Source organism: Myotis daubentonii, chromosome 10, assembly GCF_963259705.1.
Source record: "Myotis daubentonii chromosome 10, mMyoDau2.1, whole genome shotgun sequence".
Taxonomy (NCBI): domain Eukaryota; kingdom Metazoa; phylum Chordata; class Mammalia; order Chiroptera; family Vespertilionidae; genus Myotis; species Myotis daubentonii.
Genome location: NC_081849.1, coordinates 7,092,449 through 7,109,647, shown reverse-complemented (window position 1 = coordinate 7,109,647; position 17,199 = coordinate 7,092,449). Strand labels below are relative to the sequence as shown.

Below are 17,199 nucleotides of genomic sequence, written 5' to 3'. Positions count from 1 at the left end.
TCTGTATCTATGGTTTTCTGTTAGTTTATTTTCTTGTTAGATTCCACATGTAAGTGAAATCGTCACACCTGAACCTCTTAATCCCACCTTTTCTCTCTAGAACAGTGGTTCTCAACCTTGGCTGCACATTAGAATCACCTGGGAATCTTTTTAAAATCCTGATTTCTGGGCCTCATCCTCCGGAAATTCCGTTTCTTTGTTATATTTGTTATGGGGTGAGGCCACAACATTAGTAACAAAGAAACAGAATGTCCGGAGGATGAGGCCCAGAAATCAGGATTTTAAAAAGATTCCCAGGTGATTCTAATGTGCAGCCATGGTGGAGAGCCACTGTTGTACAGTGTCTGTCTCTCTGCCCCTCCCCCCTTGGGCCCCCGTTGAGATGGACTCGGGGTGCGTCCCTGGTCTCCCAGCCATTGCCGATCGGACTTGTGGCCCCTGGTTTGTGGCTCTGGGTGGCTGAACCCTGTCGTTTTGTCCAGGCACCGGCAGAGACCGTGGCCTCTGCTCAGCTCTCCTGAGGTTGGGAGGAGGTGGCCCCCAGGGGCCATGTGGTCCTGGAATCTGCCACCTGTATACATTCCTAGCTGTCCTTGGCCTGTCCCCACCCCAGCTCCTGTCTTCACTCACAGGTTGTCATTTCAGAGGGAGAGCCAGAGGCGGGGAGGGCGTTCCCAGGGCTTGTCATTAGAGGAAGGCAGCAAAGGCTGCCCCCGAGTATGGTCTCGTTTCCTCTTCCCACTTTCCGCCAGTCCTGTCTGGTTTCTCCCTGACCCGTCCACCAGATGTTTCCTGGGTGTCTGCTGTGTCCCAGGCATTGTCCCAATCTGAGTGTATCAGGGAACAGAACACACAGCAGTCCTTGCTCTCATGAGCTCTGTCCAACCTCATGCTCACGTGACCTCCATGCTCCGAGTGTCTTACCTGCTTCCACGGGAAGTCGGGCTGCTGGGCTCCATGCGGGGGTCCTTGCTGCCTACCTGGGGGGAGTTGGGCATTCTGGGGATGGTTAGGGGATTTTCTGTCCTAATCTGGGGCCCCACAGGGTAGAAGGCCGAGGCCTCTCTGAGGTCTCTGTGCCCTTGGAGGGCCCAGGCCGGGGGCAGGGAAGGAGGACACCCCCTGGCGTGGTGGCCCTGGGGGCTGGCGCCGTCCCCGACCCAGCCTCTGTCCTCAGGGCATCCTGCTGAAGCGCAGCGGCAAGTCCCTGAACAAGGAGTGGAAGAAGAAGTACGTGACGCTCTGTGACAACGGGCTGCTCACCTACCACCCCAGCCTGCACGTGAGTCCGGGGCGGGCAGAGGGACGGTGCTGACTCTGGGACCTGAGTGAGTTCGCGTGGGTTCTTGCTTGAGTTGAAGGACTTCGCTCTGGTGGCTTGGGAACTGCACAGACCCCAAGACCCAGGCCCAGGCCGAACGCTTACACTGAAGCTCTGAGTGGTGGCTGAGCCTGTTGGAGAAAACTCCTCTGGGATGGTCAGCCAGGCCAGGCTGGTGTGGGCAGTCAGGTTTTATAGCTGACATTCTAGTTGTTGGAAGAGCTGATTTGGCCCATTTACACAGAATTGCTAAAGTTGGGGGTGCCCATGTTGCCAGCCAGGTGTCTTTAGGGAGCCACACCAGGGGGGCGCCCTGGGCCTGGGATGCTGGAGCTAGAGGGCAGTGAAACCGGGGCTACGAGAATGGCGTTGGGACTTGGACAGGTCCTGGGAGGAGGAGAGTGGGGTCTGGAGGGTGTGTGGCCTGTGGCCGGGGCTTGCCATGATTGTAGATCATGGCTCCCCCACCCTTCCTTCTTCCCCCTCCCCTCACTGCGTGGCTCCAGCACACAGCTGTCACCAGAATCCATCTCTGTCACCTCCCCACTGTGGGGCTAATGAGTTCTCCTGTGCAGCCCCTCAAGCACAGCACGTGGGCCAGCCCCACCCCCGGCCCAGAGGCCCAGGGCCTGCCTCAGAGGGTCCCTCGCCTGCCTTTGATTCTGCACAAGGCATCAGGGAGGCCCAGCCCAGAGGTGCTGGTGGTAACGGGTCCTGGGAGCACCACCCAGACAGCTGAGAGCACGTGGAGGAGGCCTGGCTCGGGGGAACCAGCAGGCAGTCCCTTCCCAGGGCGGCCAGAGCCCAGGGTGGCCCCTGTTTGATCTCCTCTTGTCCCAGAGGACAGCACTAGTTGGACTGTTCGCTCCTGGTCTCCCTGATTCCACAGGTTGGGAGCTGGTGCTGGGATACCTGGCGATTGGAGGAGGGGCCACACTCGGGTGACCTTGGGTGTTTAGCACGAAGGCTCCCCAGCGCTGCCTCTCTCCCACTCTGGCCTCCTCTCCTGCTCACACTCAGCCCCGGTCCCGCTGCTGAGTTGGTGGCACCGTGAGAGGCAGCAGGGTTACCAGGAAAGGCACTGACCCCGAGGCACAGGGCTCTCAGAAAGTCCAGGGGCAGCTTCGGGTGCAGTCTCTAACTAGGAGGAGCCCAGGGGCTGCCGTGCCCGTGCCCGTGCCCAGGCCTGCGCTGAGCCCACAGCGGCGCCTCTTAGCTTCCTCTACCCAAGGCAGCTTTGCTCTTACCTGTTCCTTCTGCTTTGTGCTGCCTTAGCCGGGTGCTGTGTTCTGTCCCCTGTGCTTGTCCCCGGGCCTCAGAATGTGGAGGAAGAAACCCAGCGTGAGGGGAGGGTGGAGGAGGGGTCTTGAAACACAGAGGAGCGGTTGGGAGCGGTGCTGTGTTTGGCTTGGGCTTGGGTTTGGGTTTGGGTTTGGGTTTGGGTTTGGGTTTGGGTTTGGGTTTGGGTTTGGGCTTGGGCTTGGGTTTGGGTTTGGGTTTGGGTTTGGGCTTGGGTTTGGGTTTGGGTTTGGGTTTGGGTTTGGGTTTGGGTTTCGGTTTCGGTTTGGGTTTGGGTTTGGGTTTGGGTTTGGGTTTGGGTTTGGGTTTGGGTTTGGGTTTGGGTTTGGGTTTGGGCTTGGGTTTGGGGAGGGCGGGTGAAGGCCCAAGGGAGTGCTGCTTTTATGCCAAGGCTCAGCGGGCTTTGTTGGATCATCAAAGTCACCCAGCCAGTGGCTGAGCTAAGACGTGGACATGTGACTTGGACTCTACGCACGCCCCAGGTTCTTTTGCACGTGCCAAGAGCACCTCCCTCAGGGCCAGCGGAGAAAGTCCCGGAAAGTGAGCGTCAGGGTACGTGTGGCCCAGACGTACTGTCACACAAGGAGGCTGGCCAGGCTGCCAGCCCCTCGGAGCCCTGTCCAGCGCCATGCTCGCTGCACTGTGCGTGGCTTAGGGCGTCAGGGCTGGGGCAGGGTCGCCGGAGCTCCCAGGCTTGTCCTCGCTTTTTGCCACGTGAGCCTAGGGCCGCTCTGCTCTCCCGGCCGCCGGACTCCGTAGGATGGACAGCTCTTGGAGAGCCTGGGCTTTGGCTCTGGGGTCAGAGTGCACGTCCTTCCCCCACACGGGACGCCAGGAGGAACTGGCACGTGCAGACGGTGGCGGCGTGCCCCGCAGGTGCTGCCCGTCTCACTCAGAGGAACGAATCAGACCAGAGCACAGTAATGGTGGCAGGCCGGCGCGGTTCCATGAGCGGGGCCGGAGCTTGCTGCTAGCACAGGCTGCTTGGGCCGCCCCTCCTCTTGACCTCCTTCCTTGATTGTCACTAGATTCGTGTTGCTGGTTTACCTGCCTCCATCTCCCCTTTTCCATCTTTTCCGAGCTGCCAGCAGTGAGCAGGCACCCTGCCTCCCTGTGAGCTGCCCTGCGAGAGCGCCGTGCAGGGGAAGGGCCCTGGGAACTCCAGCCCTGCTCACCATCACCCTTGGCCCAGCCGGCTGCCCTCCGGCGCGGCTCTTACCTGAAACCCCAGGGCAGCCGTGCTGGACACTCACCTGCCCACGGAGGCCAGTGGGCTAGATGGGCTGGCTGTGCCGGATGGGCGTGCAGAGGAAGGGCTGGTGGGCAAGCCTCGGACCTCGCGCCCGATCCTCGCCTGGCCCGAGAGCCGCCACAGCCTCCCCCATTTTGCATCCAGCGGAGCCATTCACACAATCACCTTCTGTTAATTCTATCTGCAACATCAATTAAATTGTTTGTAGAAACTAATTGAATGTGGCTTAATCACACATCTTAATAGCTTTCCACGCTCTGAACTCGTTGTTAATTCCAGTAATAAAACGAGATGAGAACGCTGGCTGGGTAATTAGTGAGGAGGCTGGGGAAGAAATTGCTGTTTGATGGTGGGTAATAAAGGCAGCCGTGGTGACCGCTCTCCTGAGCAGCCGCCGCCGCCGCCACCACAGCGCTCCCCGTTCTGCTGACGGAGGGAAACGCTGCTGCTCGCCCTGACGCTCCGTCCCCGCTGCTGCTCTTGCCACTCTCCTCGGGCTGGGCTCCCTCTCCCGGGGGTGCGGCCCTGGAAGCTAGCCTGGCACCGGGCACAGAGCGGAGCCTCGTCTGCGAGGTCAGAGATGCCGCCCGGGCGAGCCCTTTCCCCTCCTGTCAGGGTCTGGCTCCTTGGCCTCGAACAGAGTCCCTCCGTGCAGCTCTTGTTGGCTCAGGGTCAGCTTCTCCTGTCCCAGCCCGGCCTCCCAGGGCTGTCATGGGGCCTGGAAACTGTTGCAGTGGCTGTGGCCTGCTTGTGAACTAGAGCAGCCCAGCCCCTCCCCAAGCGAGGACTGCAGCTGTGCTCCGGCCCCGCCAGCTGTTGACAGTTGTCTGGAGCAGCCTATCCACGATGTGGTTGAATGCAGGGACCCAGGATGAGCATGTGCAGGGACTCAGGATCAGTATATGCAGAAGCCCAGTCCGTGGGATGCTGGGGCTTGGCGTAGGGAGGGCCGAGACAGTGAAGTCACACGTGGATGCTGGGCTGAAGCGGGACAAGTGGGCCGTGGTGGCTGCGTCGGCTGGAGAAGGGACAGAGAGAGTGGGCAGAGGGGCGCCTGGGTGTGTTTCCTTCCCAGCCACTGAGGCTCAGTGCTCGGGGCAGAGTCGGGGCCCGCGTGTCAAAGGCTGTTCCCGTGGGCGGAGACTGCTCACTGTCGCAGTGACATCGGTCAGTGGTTCTGAGAGCAGCATGTGCCTGAGACCGGGCACCCCGTCCCTCGGACAGGACCAGGTGGTGGCGGGAGGCCCTGGGCACAGCCCAGAGCTGCAGGGAGGGAGCCCCTCCTTGGACACACACTCTGGAAGCTGCGCCTCCCCTGGCTGGCCACGCCCCTCGGTCCTTCCGAACGGCCCTCTGCCTCTGAGGGTTCTCAGAGCCGCTTGGAAAATAAAAGGTGACCACAGGCCTGGCCAGGCCTCCCCATGGTCTTCCCATCCTGCAGTGCCGTCCAGCCCAATGACAGGTGTGCGGGGGAGGCTGGGCTGGTGCTGTTTCCTTGTTCTCGCTCCTCTTCCTAACTGGTCCCTTCCACATTCTCTTGGCTGCTTGGGGCCAGGTGACCCCTTTCCACTGATGTCCTCTCGGTCATTCCCAGAATGATGGCAGCCCTGCTTCCCAGAGGCAACACTTCTGCTTTTTTAAGCAGAGGGGACTGTCGCTCTTCCCGGAAGCTAAAAAGTGAGACGGTAGGAGGGAATGCCAGGGTACCAAGAAGTCTGATGCCCCAACGTGGGTACAGATAGGGCTGGGCCTGTGAAGGCTGCGTCTGAGATGGCGCTGTGCTGCTCAGGGACGCTCTCTGGATGCAAAATGTCCCAGAGGTGCTCCTGAGGGAAGAGGAGTTGATTCCAAGTCTAATCAGTGGGATTCTGTGCACCTGGCTTCTGCTCTCAGGGACACCCCGGGGAGGGGTGTCGGGGGAGACAGGAGTCTGCAGTCTGGAAGGAGAGACCAGAGCAGAGGGGAAAGCTGGGCCCCGCTGAGACCCAGGGCAGCACTGTGCTCTGCAGCCCCTGTGGCCACTCCCCCGGGGGGCGTCCTGGCCGAGGGGGCAGTGGCAGTGATGGTGGGGTCAAAGCACCAAGCAGCTCCCACTCGGGGTCCCTCTGACTGGAAGGAAGCGTGGAAGGAAGTCACCTTCAGTGCACAGCCTTGGGAAGCAGAACAGCCTTCTGCTGTGCGACGTTGGGGCAGATTAACCTTTGTGAGCCTCAGTTTCTTCATCTGTAGAGTGGGTGGTGTGAAGATTACATGCGGTAACGTGTGTAATACAGATACACATCTACAGGACAGTGACTACCTGGCCCCTGAATGGGAAGAGGATGTGGTGATGATAATGGTGTTATTATTAATTCCTGAGAACAGCAAAAAGAAGGAAAGGGTTCCCTTTAACTGTTCAACAAATATTTATTGTCAGGTGCTGTTCTGAGGACTGGGGACTGCTAGGCTGTAAAGGTTCTCCATGCCTCACGTGGTGAGGAGCTTCTGAAAGCAGGACTGGGTGCTTGCTGACCAGCCCCCAGAGCCTGGGAACCCAGTTGTCTGCACCCCGTGGAGCCTGTCAGCTCCTCTTGACCACACGGGCCCTCTCCCTAATCCCATCTTGGTCCAGCACTTGGCCCCCTTAGCATCTTCCCTATAGGAGGCCTGAGCCCCAGCTCCTGGCCCCAGACCTTCTCTCCGCTGACTCTGCCCCCTCCTGGCCGAGTCCCCCGCGCAGCGTGTGGTCAGCCTGTAGCCGTAGGTGTCATCCAGATTTGGGGGCATTCTGTGGGATTCACAGTCCTGCTCTTTAAACCAGCTTTCCCTCCCTCCGCCACCCCAGGCGGCGGGGTTGAGGGGTCAGTGCCAGAGCGAGAGCTGCCGGAGAATGGCCTGTCCTAACGAACCTCTGTCTTACCCCGCGGCCCTAGGATTACATGCAGAACATCCACGGCAAGGAGATCGACCTGCTGCGGACAACAGTGAAAGTGCCAGGGAAGCGCCTGCCCCGAGCCACGCCGGCCACAGCCCCCGGCACCAGCCCCCGGGCCAACGGGCTGGCCCTGGATCGGAGTAGCACGCAGCTGGGTGGGGGCACAGGTGAGGTGGCTGCTGGGGTGGGGGGCGTGTGGAGCGCATCGCTTCCTTTCCGGGAAGAGTGGGGAGTGCTGCAACGGTGCCTGGGGAAGGCGTTTAGGGGCTTTGCCTTCAGTGGAGGCCTGTGAGCTCCAGACATGCTTGCCACCAGCACTGGAGCAGCTTGGCCAGAGGCATTGCCAAATCCCTGTGGAGTTAGAGATCGCAGCCCATGGACAGCCCCGCAGATGATATCGAGGTCAGAATGGGGCCAGAAGCCGCATGCTGACCGGTGGCTTCAGTGGTCCTGGGACTGTCTTTCGAGGCAGGTGATGGTGCGGCAGGACCTTGGGCACGTACAGCCGGCATCTCAGCCCAGCCTGCCATGTGGGGAGGGGACAGAGCTGCTGCCTGGGGCCCACCTGGCAGATGTCGTCCTCAGTCTTCAGTGAGAGGGGAGGTCTTTGCTCAGAGCGGACTGAGTGTAGAGACAAGCTGGAGGCCCAGCGGACTCTGCCGTGTGGCCAACGGTCTGGAAAGAAGAGATAGAGCCTGAGGGGCCTGAGCTTGAGGGAGGCAGCTCTTCCCTGGCCAGTCTTCCCTGTCCAGAGGACACCGGGTTCCGGTGAAGGTCTGCGCTCCTCCCCAGGCCTCTTCGGCTCTAAGCCACACTGCTCTGTGGGGGGCGCCCCCTCCCATGCCCAGTCCCCTCGCCCCAGGTCTGCTTGGCTTCTGGACCCTTCCTCTCACGACCTAAGTCTTGGTGTTGTTCTAGATAATTGGGTCTCGTTTTCCCCTGGCCAGGAAACAGCTGCTCAGACGCTGTCCTGCCCTCCTAGGTGCTCGTCACATTCAGTGGACAGGGGGCTGGGGTACTTAGTCCCTAGAATGGATGGGACAGACCCCAAAAACTGCCCCATTCAAAACGCTGATAGGGCCGCTCACTGAGAAAGTCGGGACTAGGGAAGGCAGGCGGGACGACGGCCTCCTGAGTGGGCACCTGCCCTGGGGCTTGTGCTCGGCCTGGAGGCACTGGGAGAGGCCGGGGCACTGACATCCGCCAAGTGAGGTGAGCCAGGTGCAGGCCCCGTTTCCAACTCTGCAGCTGAGATCATCATCCCCATTCTGTGGATGAGGTTAAGTAACTTGTCTGTAAAATCCCACAGTAAGCAATAGAGCTGGGGTTTGAATCTGTGTTCCTGAGTTGAAAAGCTGTGTTTGTCTTCCATCCTGAGCTGAGAAAGAAGCCCCTGAGTTGTGCAGAGGGAGCCCCAGTGGACGGGGAAGGAAGGACGCTAAGGCAAGAAAGACAGCCGCCATCAGGTCAGGTGCCTCCTGTGAGGCTGCACCAGGGGAGGATTCCGCTCGATGGCAAAGATGGGAGGCCACGGGCAGCCCCCAGTGCTGTGCCCAGAGTGAGTCAGGGCTGCTGGGAAAGCCCTGGCCTGTGGGGAGGGGGCTGGAGGTCAGCCAGGGCCCCAAGAGCTTTCCCAGAGCTGCTTGGGGAGAGTGAGTGTCAGTTTCTGGCCTGGCTCAGGGTTTCCCACCTCATACTGGAGGAGCAGGAAGTGTAAGTGCCCCAAAAGGGAACCTTTCCTTGAAGCAGGTAGCAAGAGAAGCTGGGCTGTTCCCCCAAAGGAGGGGAAACAATAAGACCCTCTGCCCAGTCACATTCCTGGGCCCTGATAGCTTCACCTGGGGAGCAGAAGTGGCGCCTGGAGAAGGGAGACGCATGCATCACACTCACCCGCATCATTACCAGCGCCCACAGACCCTCGCTGACACTCCCAGAACATATGGACCAGCATTTATCCAAGCCTGCGTCCCCTCGCTGCACGCTGACACCGACCTCATGCACACTCACACATGTCTCCCGCTCACCGGCGATGTTAACATCTCATTATCTTTGTTACTGTAATTACATTATCCGCTGCTTTATGCAGAATTATCCTCCGAGGACTAATTGATGGCTCCATGTTTAATTCATTAATCATTAGCATCAAATTCGACAATTACAGTGCACACTGATTGTGGGATTGCAGGCGTAATGAGGGGAGAATTAACAAAGAAAAGGGAGAGTACTTTTCTTCCCTGGGGTTTTGGGTTGGGGGCTTGGGGAGGAAGGTGTGCCTGTGATCTTTGGGTTGGAGACTGGGGAGGCAGAAATAAGATTTGGAACCCAGGAGGGGATGGGAGCAGGAGAGGGGAGAGCAAGGTGTCTGAGAAGTTAGGAACTGAGCTGTCTGTCCCCGGGAAGGTTTCCTGACCATGGAAAAGGCTGTTTGCAGACCTGAAGCCGGAGCGGGAAGGGGCAGGATTCTGAAGAGGGTAGACTGGCTGCAGGCTCAGCCCTCACGTCTCGAAGCACCTATTGTGTGCCTGGTCCCGCCTTGGAATACAATAGAAACACAGAACTTGGCGACCTTTCAGGGTCATACTGTCCCCAGAGGATTGGGGAGGTCTGGCCTGTCCATTTCCTTCTGGCTTCCGCTCAGAGCTTCCCACCCTAGGCTTCCAAAAACTCAGCCCGTGTGCTCGCTCCGTGTGCTCGCTGCCTGCTCTCTCCAGCTTTTCCCAGCTTGCAGGCCCGTCTCTGCTTCCTCACTAACCTGCAGCACCCTCCCAGCCGTGTCCTTGCTGCTTTGGGGCAAACACCTTGGGTGTGGCCTATTCATCCTGGGCCTCCCACGGCCATGGCCTTCTGGGCTGTGCCCCAACCTGTCTTACGTGGACTGAGGTGAGAGGGCAGTGTAGGCCCTTGGAGTGTTACGCGCTCGGAGGTCCCGTGACTGTTCCCACGGTCTCTCCACCGGTGACTCAGTGCCTAGGGAGAAGGCAGGGGATTCTGAGGTCACTCATGGTTCTCCCTGCCCAGCCTTGGCACTCCCGGAGCCTTCGGTTCCCCTCGGCCCTGCCGTTCTTCCCTGATGGGAAACGAAAGATTAATTTTCCCCAGCCCAACAGGATAATTACTAATACTAATTAGACATAATTACTTGAATTTGATACACTTATTTCTCATCAGAATGGCAGCAAAGCTGAGGCAAAGCAAATAGCATATGTGGACTAGAATGTAGGGTGCAGGTCCCTGACCAGGAGAGAGGAGGCTGGGGATAATGGCTGGATGAGGGGCTTTGCAGGGATGGGGGTGTCGATACCACTCCCCCCCCACTTTTGGGTCCCAGGGAGGGGACAGATGTGTATCCCTTCTTGTGTATGGAGAGAGGAAGGGCGTGAGGTCTGAGACTGGCTGCTTCCTAAGGCACGGAGAGCCTGTGTGATGCCCCTGGTTCTCCAATAAGCCTGGCCCTGTACCTGGGCCCAAGACCCCTTAATTTCTGGTCAGCTTCCTGTTGGAATTTCTCAAGCTGTGCCTACAGTCCTGTTTCCGGGAAAGCCTACGTGCACCCCTCCCCTGACTTCTCCTCCTAGTCTGACCCTTCCCCTCTCCAGGCGCCCCCCACTCGGCCAGCAGTCCTGCCTGGGCTGGCCTCCGTCCCGAGGGGCTGCACCAGCGCTCCTGCTCCGTTTCCAGTGCCGACCAGTGGAGTGAGGCTGCTGCCCTGCCCCCAGGTATGCAGGACCCCATGAAGGGACAGAGGAAGGCAGCATGGGCCTGGGTGGCTGTGATTGGATGGCGCCCAGGCAAGGGGAGGGGCCCTGTGGAGCCCTTGGGGCTGTCACAGGGGCTCTTACCCTTCTCTGGCCTCCTCATGAGCTTCCTGCCCCCAGGTAGAGCCCTGCCTCTGCAGCTTCTCTGGCAGCCCAGCCACTGTCCCCAGGCAGCACTGGTGGCAGCTCTGCATCCCCATCAGCCCCCTGCGCAGCCAGCTCATCAGCCTCCCTGCAGGGGGACGGGGAAGCAGGGCTGAGTAGGAGAGTCCAAGGCAGGAGAGGGGGTCCCTGCAGACAGGATCCAGGGAGTTGTCCAGAAAGGCAGTGTCCACACCCCTGCTGTCTCCCCAGATAGGTTGAGGCCCCACCCTGCCTAAAACCACCACCTTCTCCTGTCCCACCCTCCTCTTTCCTTGGCTCTTCATTTTATTCCCTCTGTCCATTTTTGTATATTGCATTTCAACTTTTCCTCCCCTGCACACACATTCTCTCTCTCTCTCTCTCTGCCCTTCTCTCTCCTTACTCTCACCTGTATCCTAACCCTTTGGCCACAGATTCTGGGAGCAGTTCTTATGGCTAAAAGGAAAATGGGTGCAGCTCTGCCCTCCTTTACTGAGGGTGTAGAAGGGAGGAGACCCCAGGGTCCAGGTTTGCCTCTCTGCTGCCCCTCCTCCCCACACATTAACTACCCAGGAAAGTGCCGCTCCCAGCCTGAGCTCTGACCCAGGCACTGGGTATTCACAGCACAAGGAATCAAGTCCAACCTCCCTGGGGGAGTGAGCGTGCAGGGCCTGAGAAGGGGAGCTAGGGCCCTTCCTGGGCCCCCTTCCCCAAGGGTGGGGCCCCTCTGTTGAGTCTGGAAGGCAGGGAGGGAGGGAGGGAGGGAGCATGTCTACCTCTAATGAAGTTTGACATTTAGTGGTGAGCGCTGGGCGGGGTATGGGAGATGGGAGCTTGATTAGCGCGCTCTAATTGACAGTAATTAGGCAGCTCCCTGATTGTTTCTAATTCTGCTATTAATTGTCAGGAGCAGGGAGTGTGATTGAGGATAAATTTGGTGCGGAGCTGCTGGGGCTTTAGCTCCCTATGAGTTCCCTAGGCCGCCTTCCACCCCTCCAGGCTGCGGAAGCCAACATTTCTGCCTGCCTTTATTCTGTTCTGCCTGACTTTCCTACACTCTCCTCTCCCTACCTTCTCCTCCACCGAGGCTGGCAGGCTGCTCTCCCAGGGTGGCCCAGCTGCACTTCAGGGTGGCTCTCTGAGGTGCACTAGACAGGGCTTATGCTCATCCCCCACCCTCCCCTCTGCCCACACGTCTCCAATTCTCCCCTCCCCAGCCAGTGGCCCAGCTGAGGTGCTCAGTTCCAGCCCCAAGCTGGAGCCTCCCCCATCTCCCCACTCCAACCGGAAGAAGCACCGGAGGAAAAAGAGCACCGGGACCCCCCGACCAGACGGCCCCAGCAGTGCTGCCGAAGGTTAGGGGGACCCAGAGGGATACCGGGCACAAGAGGGGGGCAGTGGGACTTGGGGATAGTACCCTAAAAGTATTAGGTGAAGCACTTTTAATAATCCTCAGTAAAGGTAGTTCCACACCTTTTGGCAATCTAGACCTGGTGTCTTAGCTCTTTTCTTCTGCCTGACTTAACCCTTTCTGTGAAAACGTGAGCTTGCTTCTCTTATTCTTGTAGAAGGTAAAAGATCACAGGCGGCTACCCCATAGCTCTTCCAAGACTTGTGGAAAAGCAGGACCTATTTTCTGTGTCTCTTGTATCACCCATTAAGTTTAATGAGTGCTGGGCACATAATAGGTGCTTAATACATGTGTACCGATGGGCTGAGCCTCTCCTCAGTCAGCTGTAGGCTAAGGGATTCCAGCTCCTTGTTTTTCCATAGGCCCTCTCACATAATCCTTTATTCACCGTCGCGCCACTTCTCTGATTTTCCCTAAAGTATCTTCAAAATATTCCTCTGACCAGTGGTTGGAGTCTCCCTCTGACATTGACACCTAGTTTGTCATTTCTGTTCTGGTTGTCAGGGTAGGGGTGTGGGTATGTGGGTGGAGACCACCTCTGTGGGAAAGAGCTACCTTTCCCAGCCACCCTGTGATATAGTGATTCTTAGTGTTCGTGGCACATGGTCCACCTGTCCCAGGGAACTGAGCCCCAGTTGATGGCGGTGATGTAACTCAGAGGCTGTGTTAAGAGCAAGGTGAGGTGGAATTGTGAACGTAGGGACAGAAAAGGTGCCAGTTTTCTTTTCTAGGAAGGCAGTTCTGTTAAGGGTGCCCTTAGAGCAGGAGTCCTGCAGGATGACTTCCAGGGGATGTTAGTGTCCTTGAGGTGAGAGGCTGCCCTGGATGGAACACGTGGCTCAGGCTTTGCCAGGGGCTCAGCCTCGGGCCTCCAACAGGTACCTGAGCTGTCTCTCCAGCTCCCACAATACATTCACACTGCTTGTTAGGAACTGTTCACGCGTGGGGCAGTGACCATTGGGAATGAGATTCAGGTGGCTGTCTTCTGAGGGAGAACTTGGAACAGCTGGACCGCATTGCTTGGGGTCACTCACAGTCCAGCCTCCAGTACTGTCACCGCAGATGTCCTTCGGTCCCTGTCTGCTCACACGTCCTAGTTTGTGGAGAAAACCTCTCCTCTCCCATCCACTTGCCCTTCCTGCCTGTCTATGGGAGGGTAGTGGGGGAGGGGCCCAGTTCCCAGGAGCCCCATGCTGACGCCGTCAGGAATATTGGGTTTAATGAGCTGCAAAATGAGGTGGCTGCAGCTGACATGTACGGATGCCCACACCAGCCACCCCCACCCTCTCCCAGCATTGCCTCCTAGCACCCCACCTCATCCTTCTCCAGATACTCAGCTCTTCTTGTTCCAGGAAGCACCCTGATTTCCAGACCCACTGCTGGCAGTGCCAGTGATGCCGAAACCTTGCACCCCCATCTGTTCTCACTCAGGCTCTCCAGGTGGTTAGGAATGGAGGGTTGAGGCTCCACACTACTCTTGCAAGTATCCTCCCTCCCGCCTTGCAAGTTGCCCTGGAGAGCGTGGTCCTGGAGGCTGGGTGCCAGGAAAGCAGGGTGGTGAGTGGGCTTGTGGCAGTGGCCTGGTGTGCCTGCCAAGGCACCTACCATGATGGTGGTAAATGTTCCATCCCCCACAGACGCGGAGGAGTCCTTTGAATTTGTGGTGGTGTCCCTCACTGGGCAGACGTGGCACTTCGAGGCCTCGACGGCAGAGGAGCGGGAGCTGTGGGTACAGAGCGTGCAGGCCCAGATCCTCGCCAGCCTGCAGGGCTGCCGCAGCGCCAAAGACAAGGTTGGCATGGAAGCCCGAGTGGGGTGGGACCCAAAGGTGGCCTCACGATTGACCAGCCACCCCTTGTCTCCCACTGTGCAGACTCGACTGGGGAACCAGAACACAGCTCTGGCTGTGCAGGCCGTCCGCACTGTTCGTGGCAACAGCTTCTGTATCGACTGCGACGCCCCCAGTGAGTGGCAGGGCCAGGGTCAGCAGGGCTGGGCTTGGGGGCGGCTTAGAGAAAGCTCCACGGGCTCCACAGAGAAAACGACAAGAGGCTTTCAGTAGGCCCGGGAGGAGGGCAGGGAGGACGAGGACTCTGGGTTGTCTGACTGGTTGTGCTGGGGCTTCACTGTGCTGCTTCTCCTTGCCTAGATCCAGACTGGGCCAGCCTGAACCTGGGCGCCCTGATGTGTATCGAGTGCTCAGGGACCCACCGACATCTTGGGGCTCACTTGTCTCGGGTCCGTTCCCTTGACCTCGATGACTGGCCACCTGAGCTGCTGGCTGTCATGACTGCCATGGGCAATGCCCTGGCCAATAGCGTCTGGGAGGGGGCTCTGGATGGCTATGCAAAGCCAGGGCCTGACGCCTGCAGGTAAATGGATGGGACCCTGAAACTGGCCAAGAAGGGAGGGGACATCAGTGTTCTGTATGGGGAAGATGGGAGATGGTGCCAAGAGCCTGTGACAGTGCTAGAAGGGTTAAAACTGGCCGTTGCTGTGCTTGGCAGTTGGCCCCTTGGGGTTCCCCTCCTCCTCCCTCCCTGTCACTCAGGCGCCTCACAACAAGAGGCCCTTTCTGAGTTGTTATCAGCTGGTCCGGGGGCCAGCAGGAGGTGCATGCGCAGGGCCCTATCTGCACTGTGGTGCAAAGGCCCAGCCTGAGCTCTGAGATGGGGAGAATGGGTAGTAGATAGGATAGTGGTGGGCCCCCAGCACAGTCTCCTATCCCCTTTATTCTAGCAGGACCAGATAAGCTGCCACACGAGCCTGCCTGGAATCTTCCTGCCCTTCCGGCCCTCTGCATCACTGCTGTCCCCAGGGCCTCCCTTCAGCCTTCCTTCCTTTCTTCTTCCACACCCTTTGCATTGCCCACTGCCCCTCTGTGTGCCCTTGATCTCTTAGGCTTCTCTTTTCTCTACCCTGACACCTTCTCCCGCTGTTTTTCCCTTATTCTCCTTTTGGGTGTTGATGTGATTTCCTGACCACTCTCCCTGGCCCTGGCTTCCTCACTCATGCCTTGATGGGCCCGTGTTTTCAGAGAGGAGAAGGAGCGCTGGATACGGGCCAAGTACGAACAGAAGCTCTTCCTGGCCCCACTGCCGAGCTCAGATGTGCCACTGGGGCAGCAGCTGCTCCGGGCCGTGGTGGAGGACGACCTGCGGTTGTTGGTGATGCTTCTGGCACATGGGTCCAAGGAGGAGGTGAACGAGACTTATGGGGATGGGGACGGGCGGACGGCTCTGCATCTCTCCAGTGCCATGGCCAATGTTGTCTTCACACAGCTGCTCATCTGGGTGAGTCCTGGGCTCCCTCCTTGCCTTCCGAGTCCCACCCTTGCAGGCTCCTCTGACCTGCCCTGACATCCTTTTTAGCCCAGACCTTTGAAAGCCACCTCTCCTTTTCCTCCCCAAGAACCTATCTTCCCTGCCATGTCACACCAACTGAAAATATGCTTCCTTCTGCAGTATGGAGTGGACGTGAGGAGTCGGGATGCCCGGGGCTTGACTCCACTGGCCTATGCTCGCAGGGCTGGAAGCCAGGAGTGTGCAGACATTTTGATCCAGCATGGCTGCCCTGGGGAGGGCTGTGGCTTAACACCTACCCCCAGCAGAGAGCCTGCCAATGGCACCAACACCTCTGCTGAGCTGCACCGAAGCCCTAGCCTCCTTTAAGGCCCAGGAAGAGGGCAGTGGTCAGAAGGACTCCATACCCTGGGTGCCTCCTCCCAATAGGCACTGGGGAAAACAAAGTACAGAGACTGAGAAGTAGAGACATGCAAAAAGGAAGAAGGAGACAGACAAACAGCTAAATGGGGCGACAGATCAGAGGAGACGTCTGGGATTTGAGCTGCAGCACAGAGGGGTGGAGGTATTTAGCCTTTTGCCCTACGGTGCCATTGAGAAGGGACAGGACCCTTTGGAGGTACCTGTAAGGAGAGGGGAGCAGGACCTCTCCCTCCTCCAGATTGCTACCCTCCAGTGCCAGCCCCCTGCGAACTTCATCTCAAAGTGGAGCCTGGATAAAGCACAGGTTGGGGGTGCTGGATGAAATACAAGGGGGTGATCTGTGAGTCCCATGTAAATTTGTACATTCAAATATTTATGTTTGTGTACATATTTGGTGTGAGTGTATGATGAGCCAATAAACCAGACTGTGTGGTCTTGTTTCCCCCTTTTGTATCTCTACCCTTCTCCAGATGCCCTCACTTCTACCTCTTTGCCCCATCTTCTCATGCTTGCTCTCCGTACTCTCGGATTGTCTTTCCTGAGCCTTCCATGAACATCGCTTTCAGCCCTCTTTTGCCGCAGGTGTAGTTGAGTTTGTCAGCACCACTGGCAGTGAGTCTGGACAAGGTGATACAGAGCTCTGGAAGCTTCCTGCTGCATTCTCTACTCACCTCCACCCCCCACTTTTCCAAGTTAGTCTTATTTTCATCAACATTCTATCCAGTAACCTCCTGCCATGACTTGTACTGGCCAAAGTTCACCCAAAGAGAGGATATAAGCATTGTTCCCCTTTCTGAGAATATGGGAACTAGCCCACACAGGGAAGGAAACGAGTCAGTGCACCGGAGGAGAGCTCTGAGGGTGCCGCAGGAGGAGTGGCTTGGTGCTCACTAGGGCAGCGCTTCTCTCCGCACGGATGCCTAGCCTTTGCTTTTAAGGAAAGGGGAGGTGATAGGTCACTGATGGCAGAAGAGTTACCTTGAGTCCCACCATCTTGCCAGGCTGGGCTAGAATTCAGAGCCTCTGCTTTTCCCTCTCTCCCTTAGTTATGTTAGAAAGAAGATCTAGGGGAAATCCTCCTGTACCTGTCCTTGAAGGGTAAGAACTTGCTAAGTTAGGGTCTGTAACCGTGCCCACTAACGCTGTTCCTTAATTTGCTCATAGAATTCCAACCCCAAGGCCTCATTCCTATCTCTAGCTTCCCCTACAGTACATACCCTTCCAGAACCATCACAGATTCTTTTCTGCCTCCTCCACTTTGCCGTGGGCCTTCTCAACCAATCTCATTTTATAACAAGAGGATTGGTATCCCAAACTTCACAAATGCTGTGATTGGGAGGAGAAACCACAATTAATGCCATAAGAAATAACTAGAAATGTGTCTTTTACTCTATGCCCT

At 57.9% G+C, this 17,199-nt stretch overlaps 1 protein-coding gene and 1 long non-coding RNA gene across 7 annotated transcripts in view; both read left to right on the top strand.

Moving 5' to 3' along the window:
* The window catches only part of AGAP3 (ArfGAP with GTPase domain, ankyrin repeat and PH domain 3), a 55,220-nt gene extending 38,986 nt beyond the window's left edge, over nt 1-16,234 (top strand). For 3 of the 6 annotated variants that reach the window (XM_059711458.1, XM_059711456.1, XM_059711454.1), the window contains 9 exons: nt 1,178-1,282; nt 6,785-6,953; nt 10,383-10,502; nt 11,882-12,019; nt 13,713-13,867; nt 13,949-14,039; nt 14,225-14,447; nt 15,113-15,368; nt 15,540-16,234. In XM_059711458.1, coding sequence (XP_059567441.1) covers nt 1,178-1,282; nt 6,785-6,953; nt 10,383-10,502; nt 11,882-12,019; nt 13,713-13,867; nt 13,949-14,039; nt 14,225-14,447; nt 15,113-15,368; nt 15,540-15,746 — 1,464 coding nt within the window. In that variant the 3' untranslated portion in view covers nt 15,747-16,234. The remainder of the gene's footprint in view (nt 1-1,177; nt 1,283-6,784; nt 6,954-10,382; nt 10,503-11,881; nt 12,020-13,712; nt 13,868-13,948; nt 14,040-14,224; nt 14,448-15,112; nt 15,369-15,539) is intronic. The other 3 variants (XM_059711459.1, XM_059711457.1, XM_059711455.1) reach the window with 2 other exon arrangements.
* LOC132242611 (uncharacterized) lies at nt 6,965-8,066 on the top strand. The gene is made up of 2 exons (XR_009454681.1): nt 6,965-7,523; nt 7,561-8,066. It is a non-coding gene; the product is annotated as an uncharacterized LOC132242611 (long non-coding RNA).
* Nucleotides 16,235-17,199: the final 965 nt, after the last annotated feature.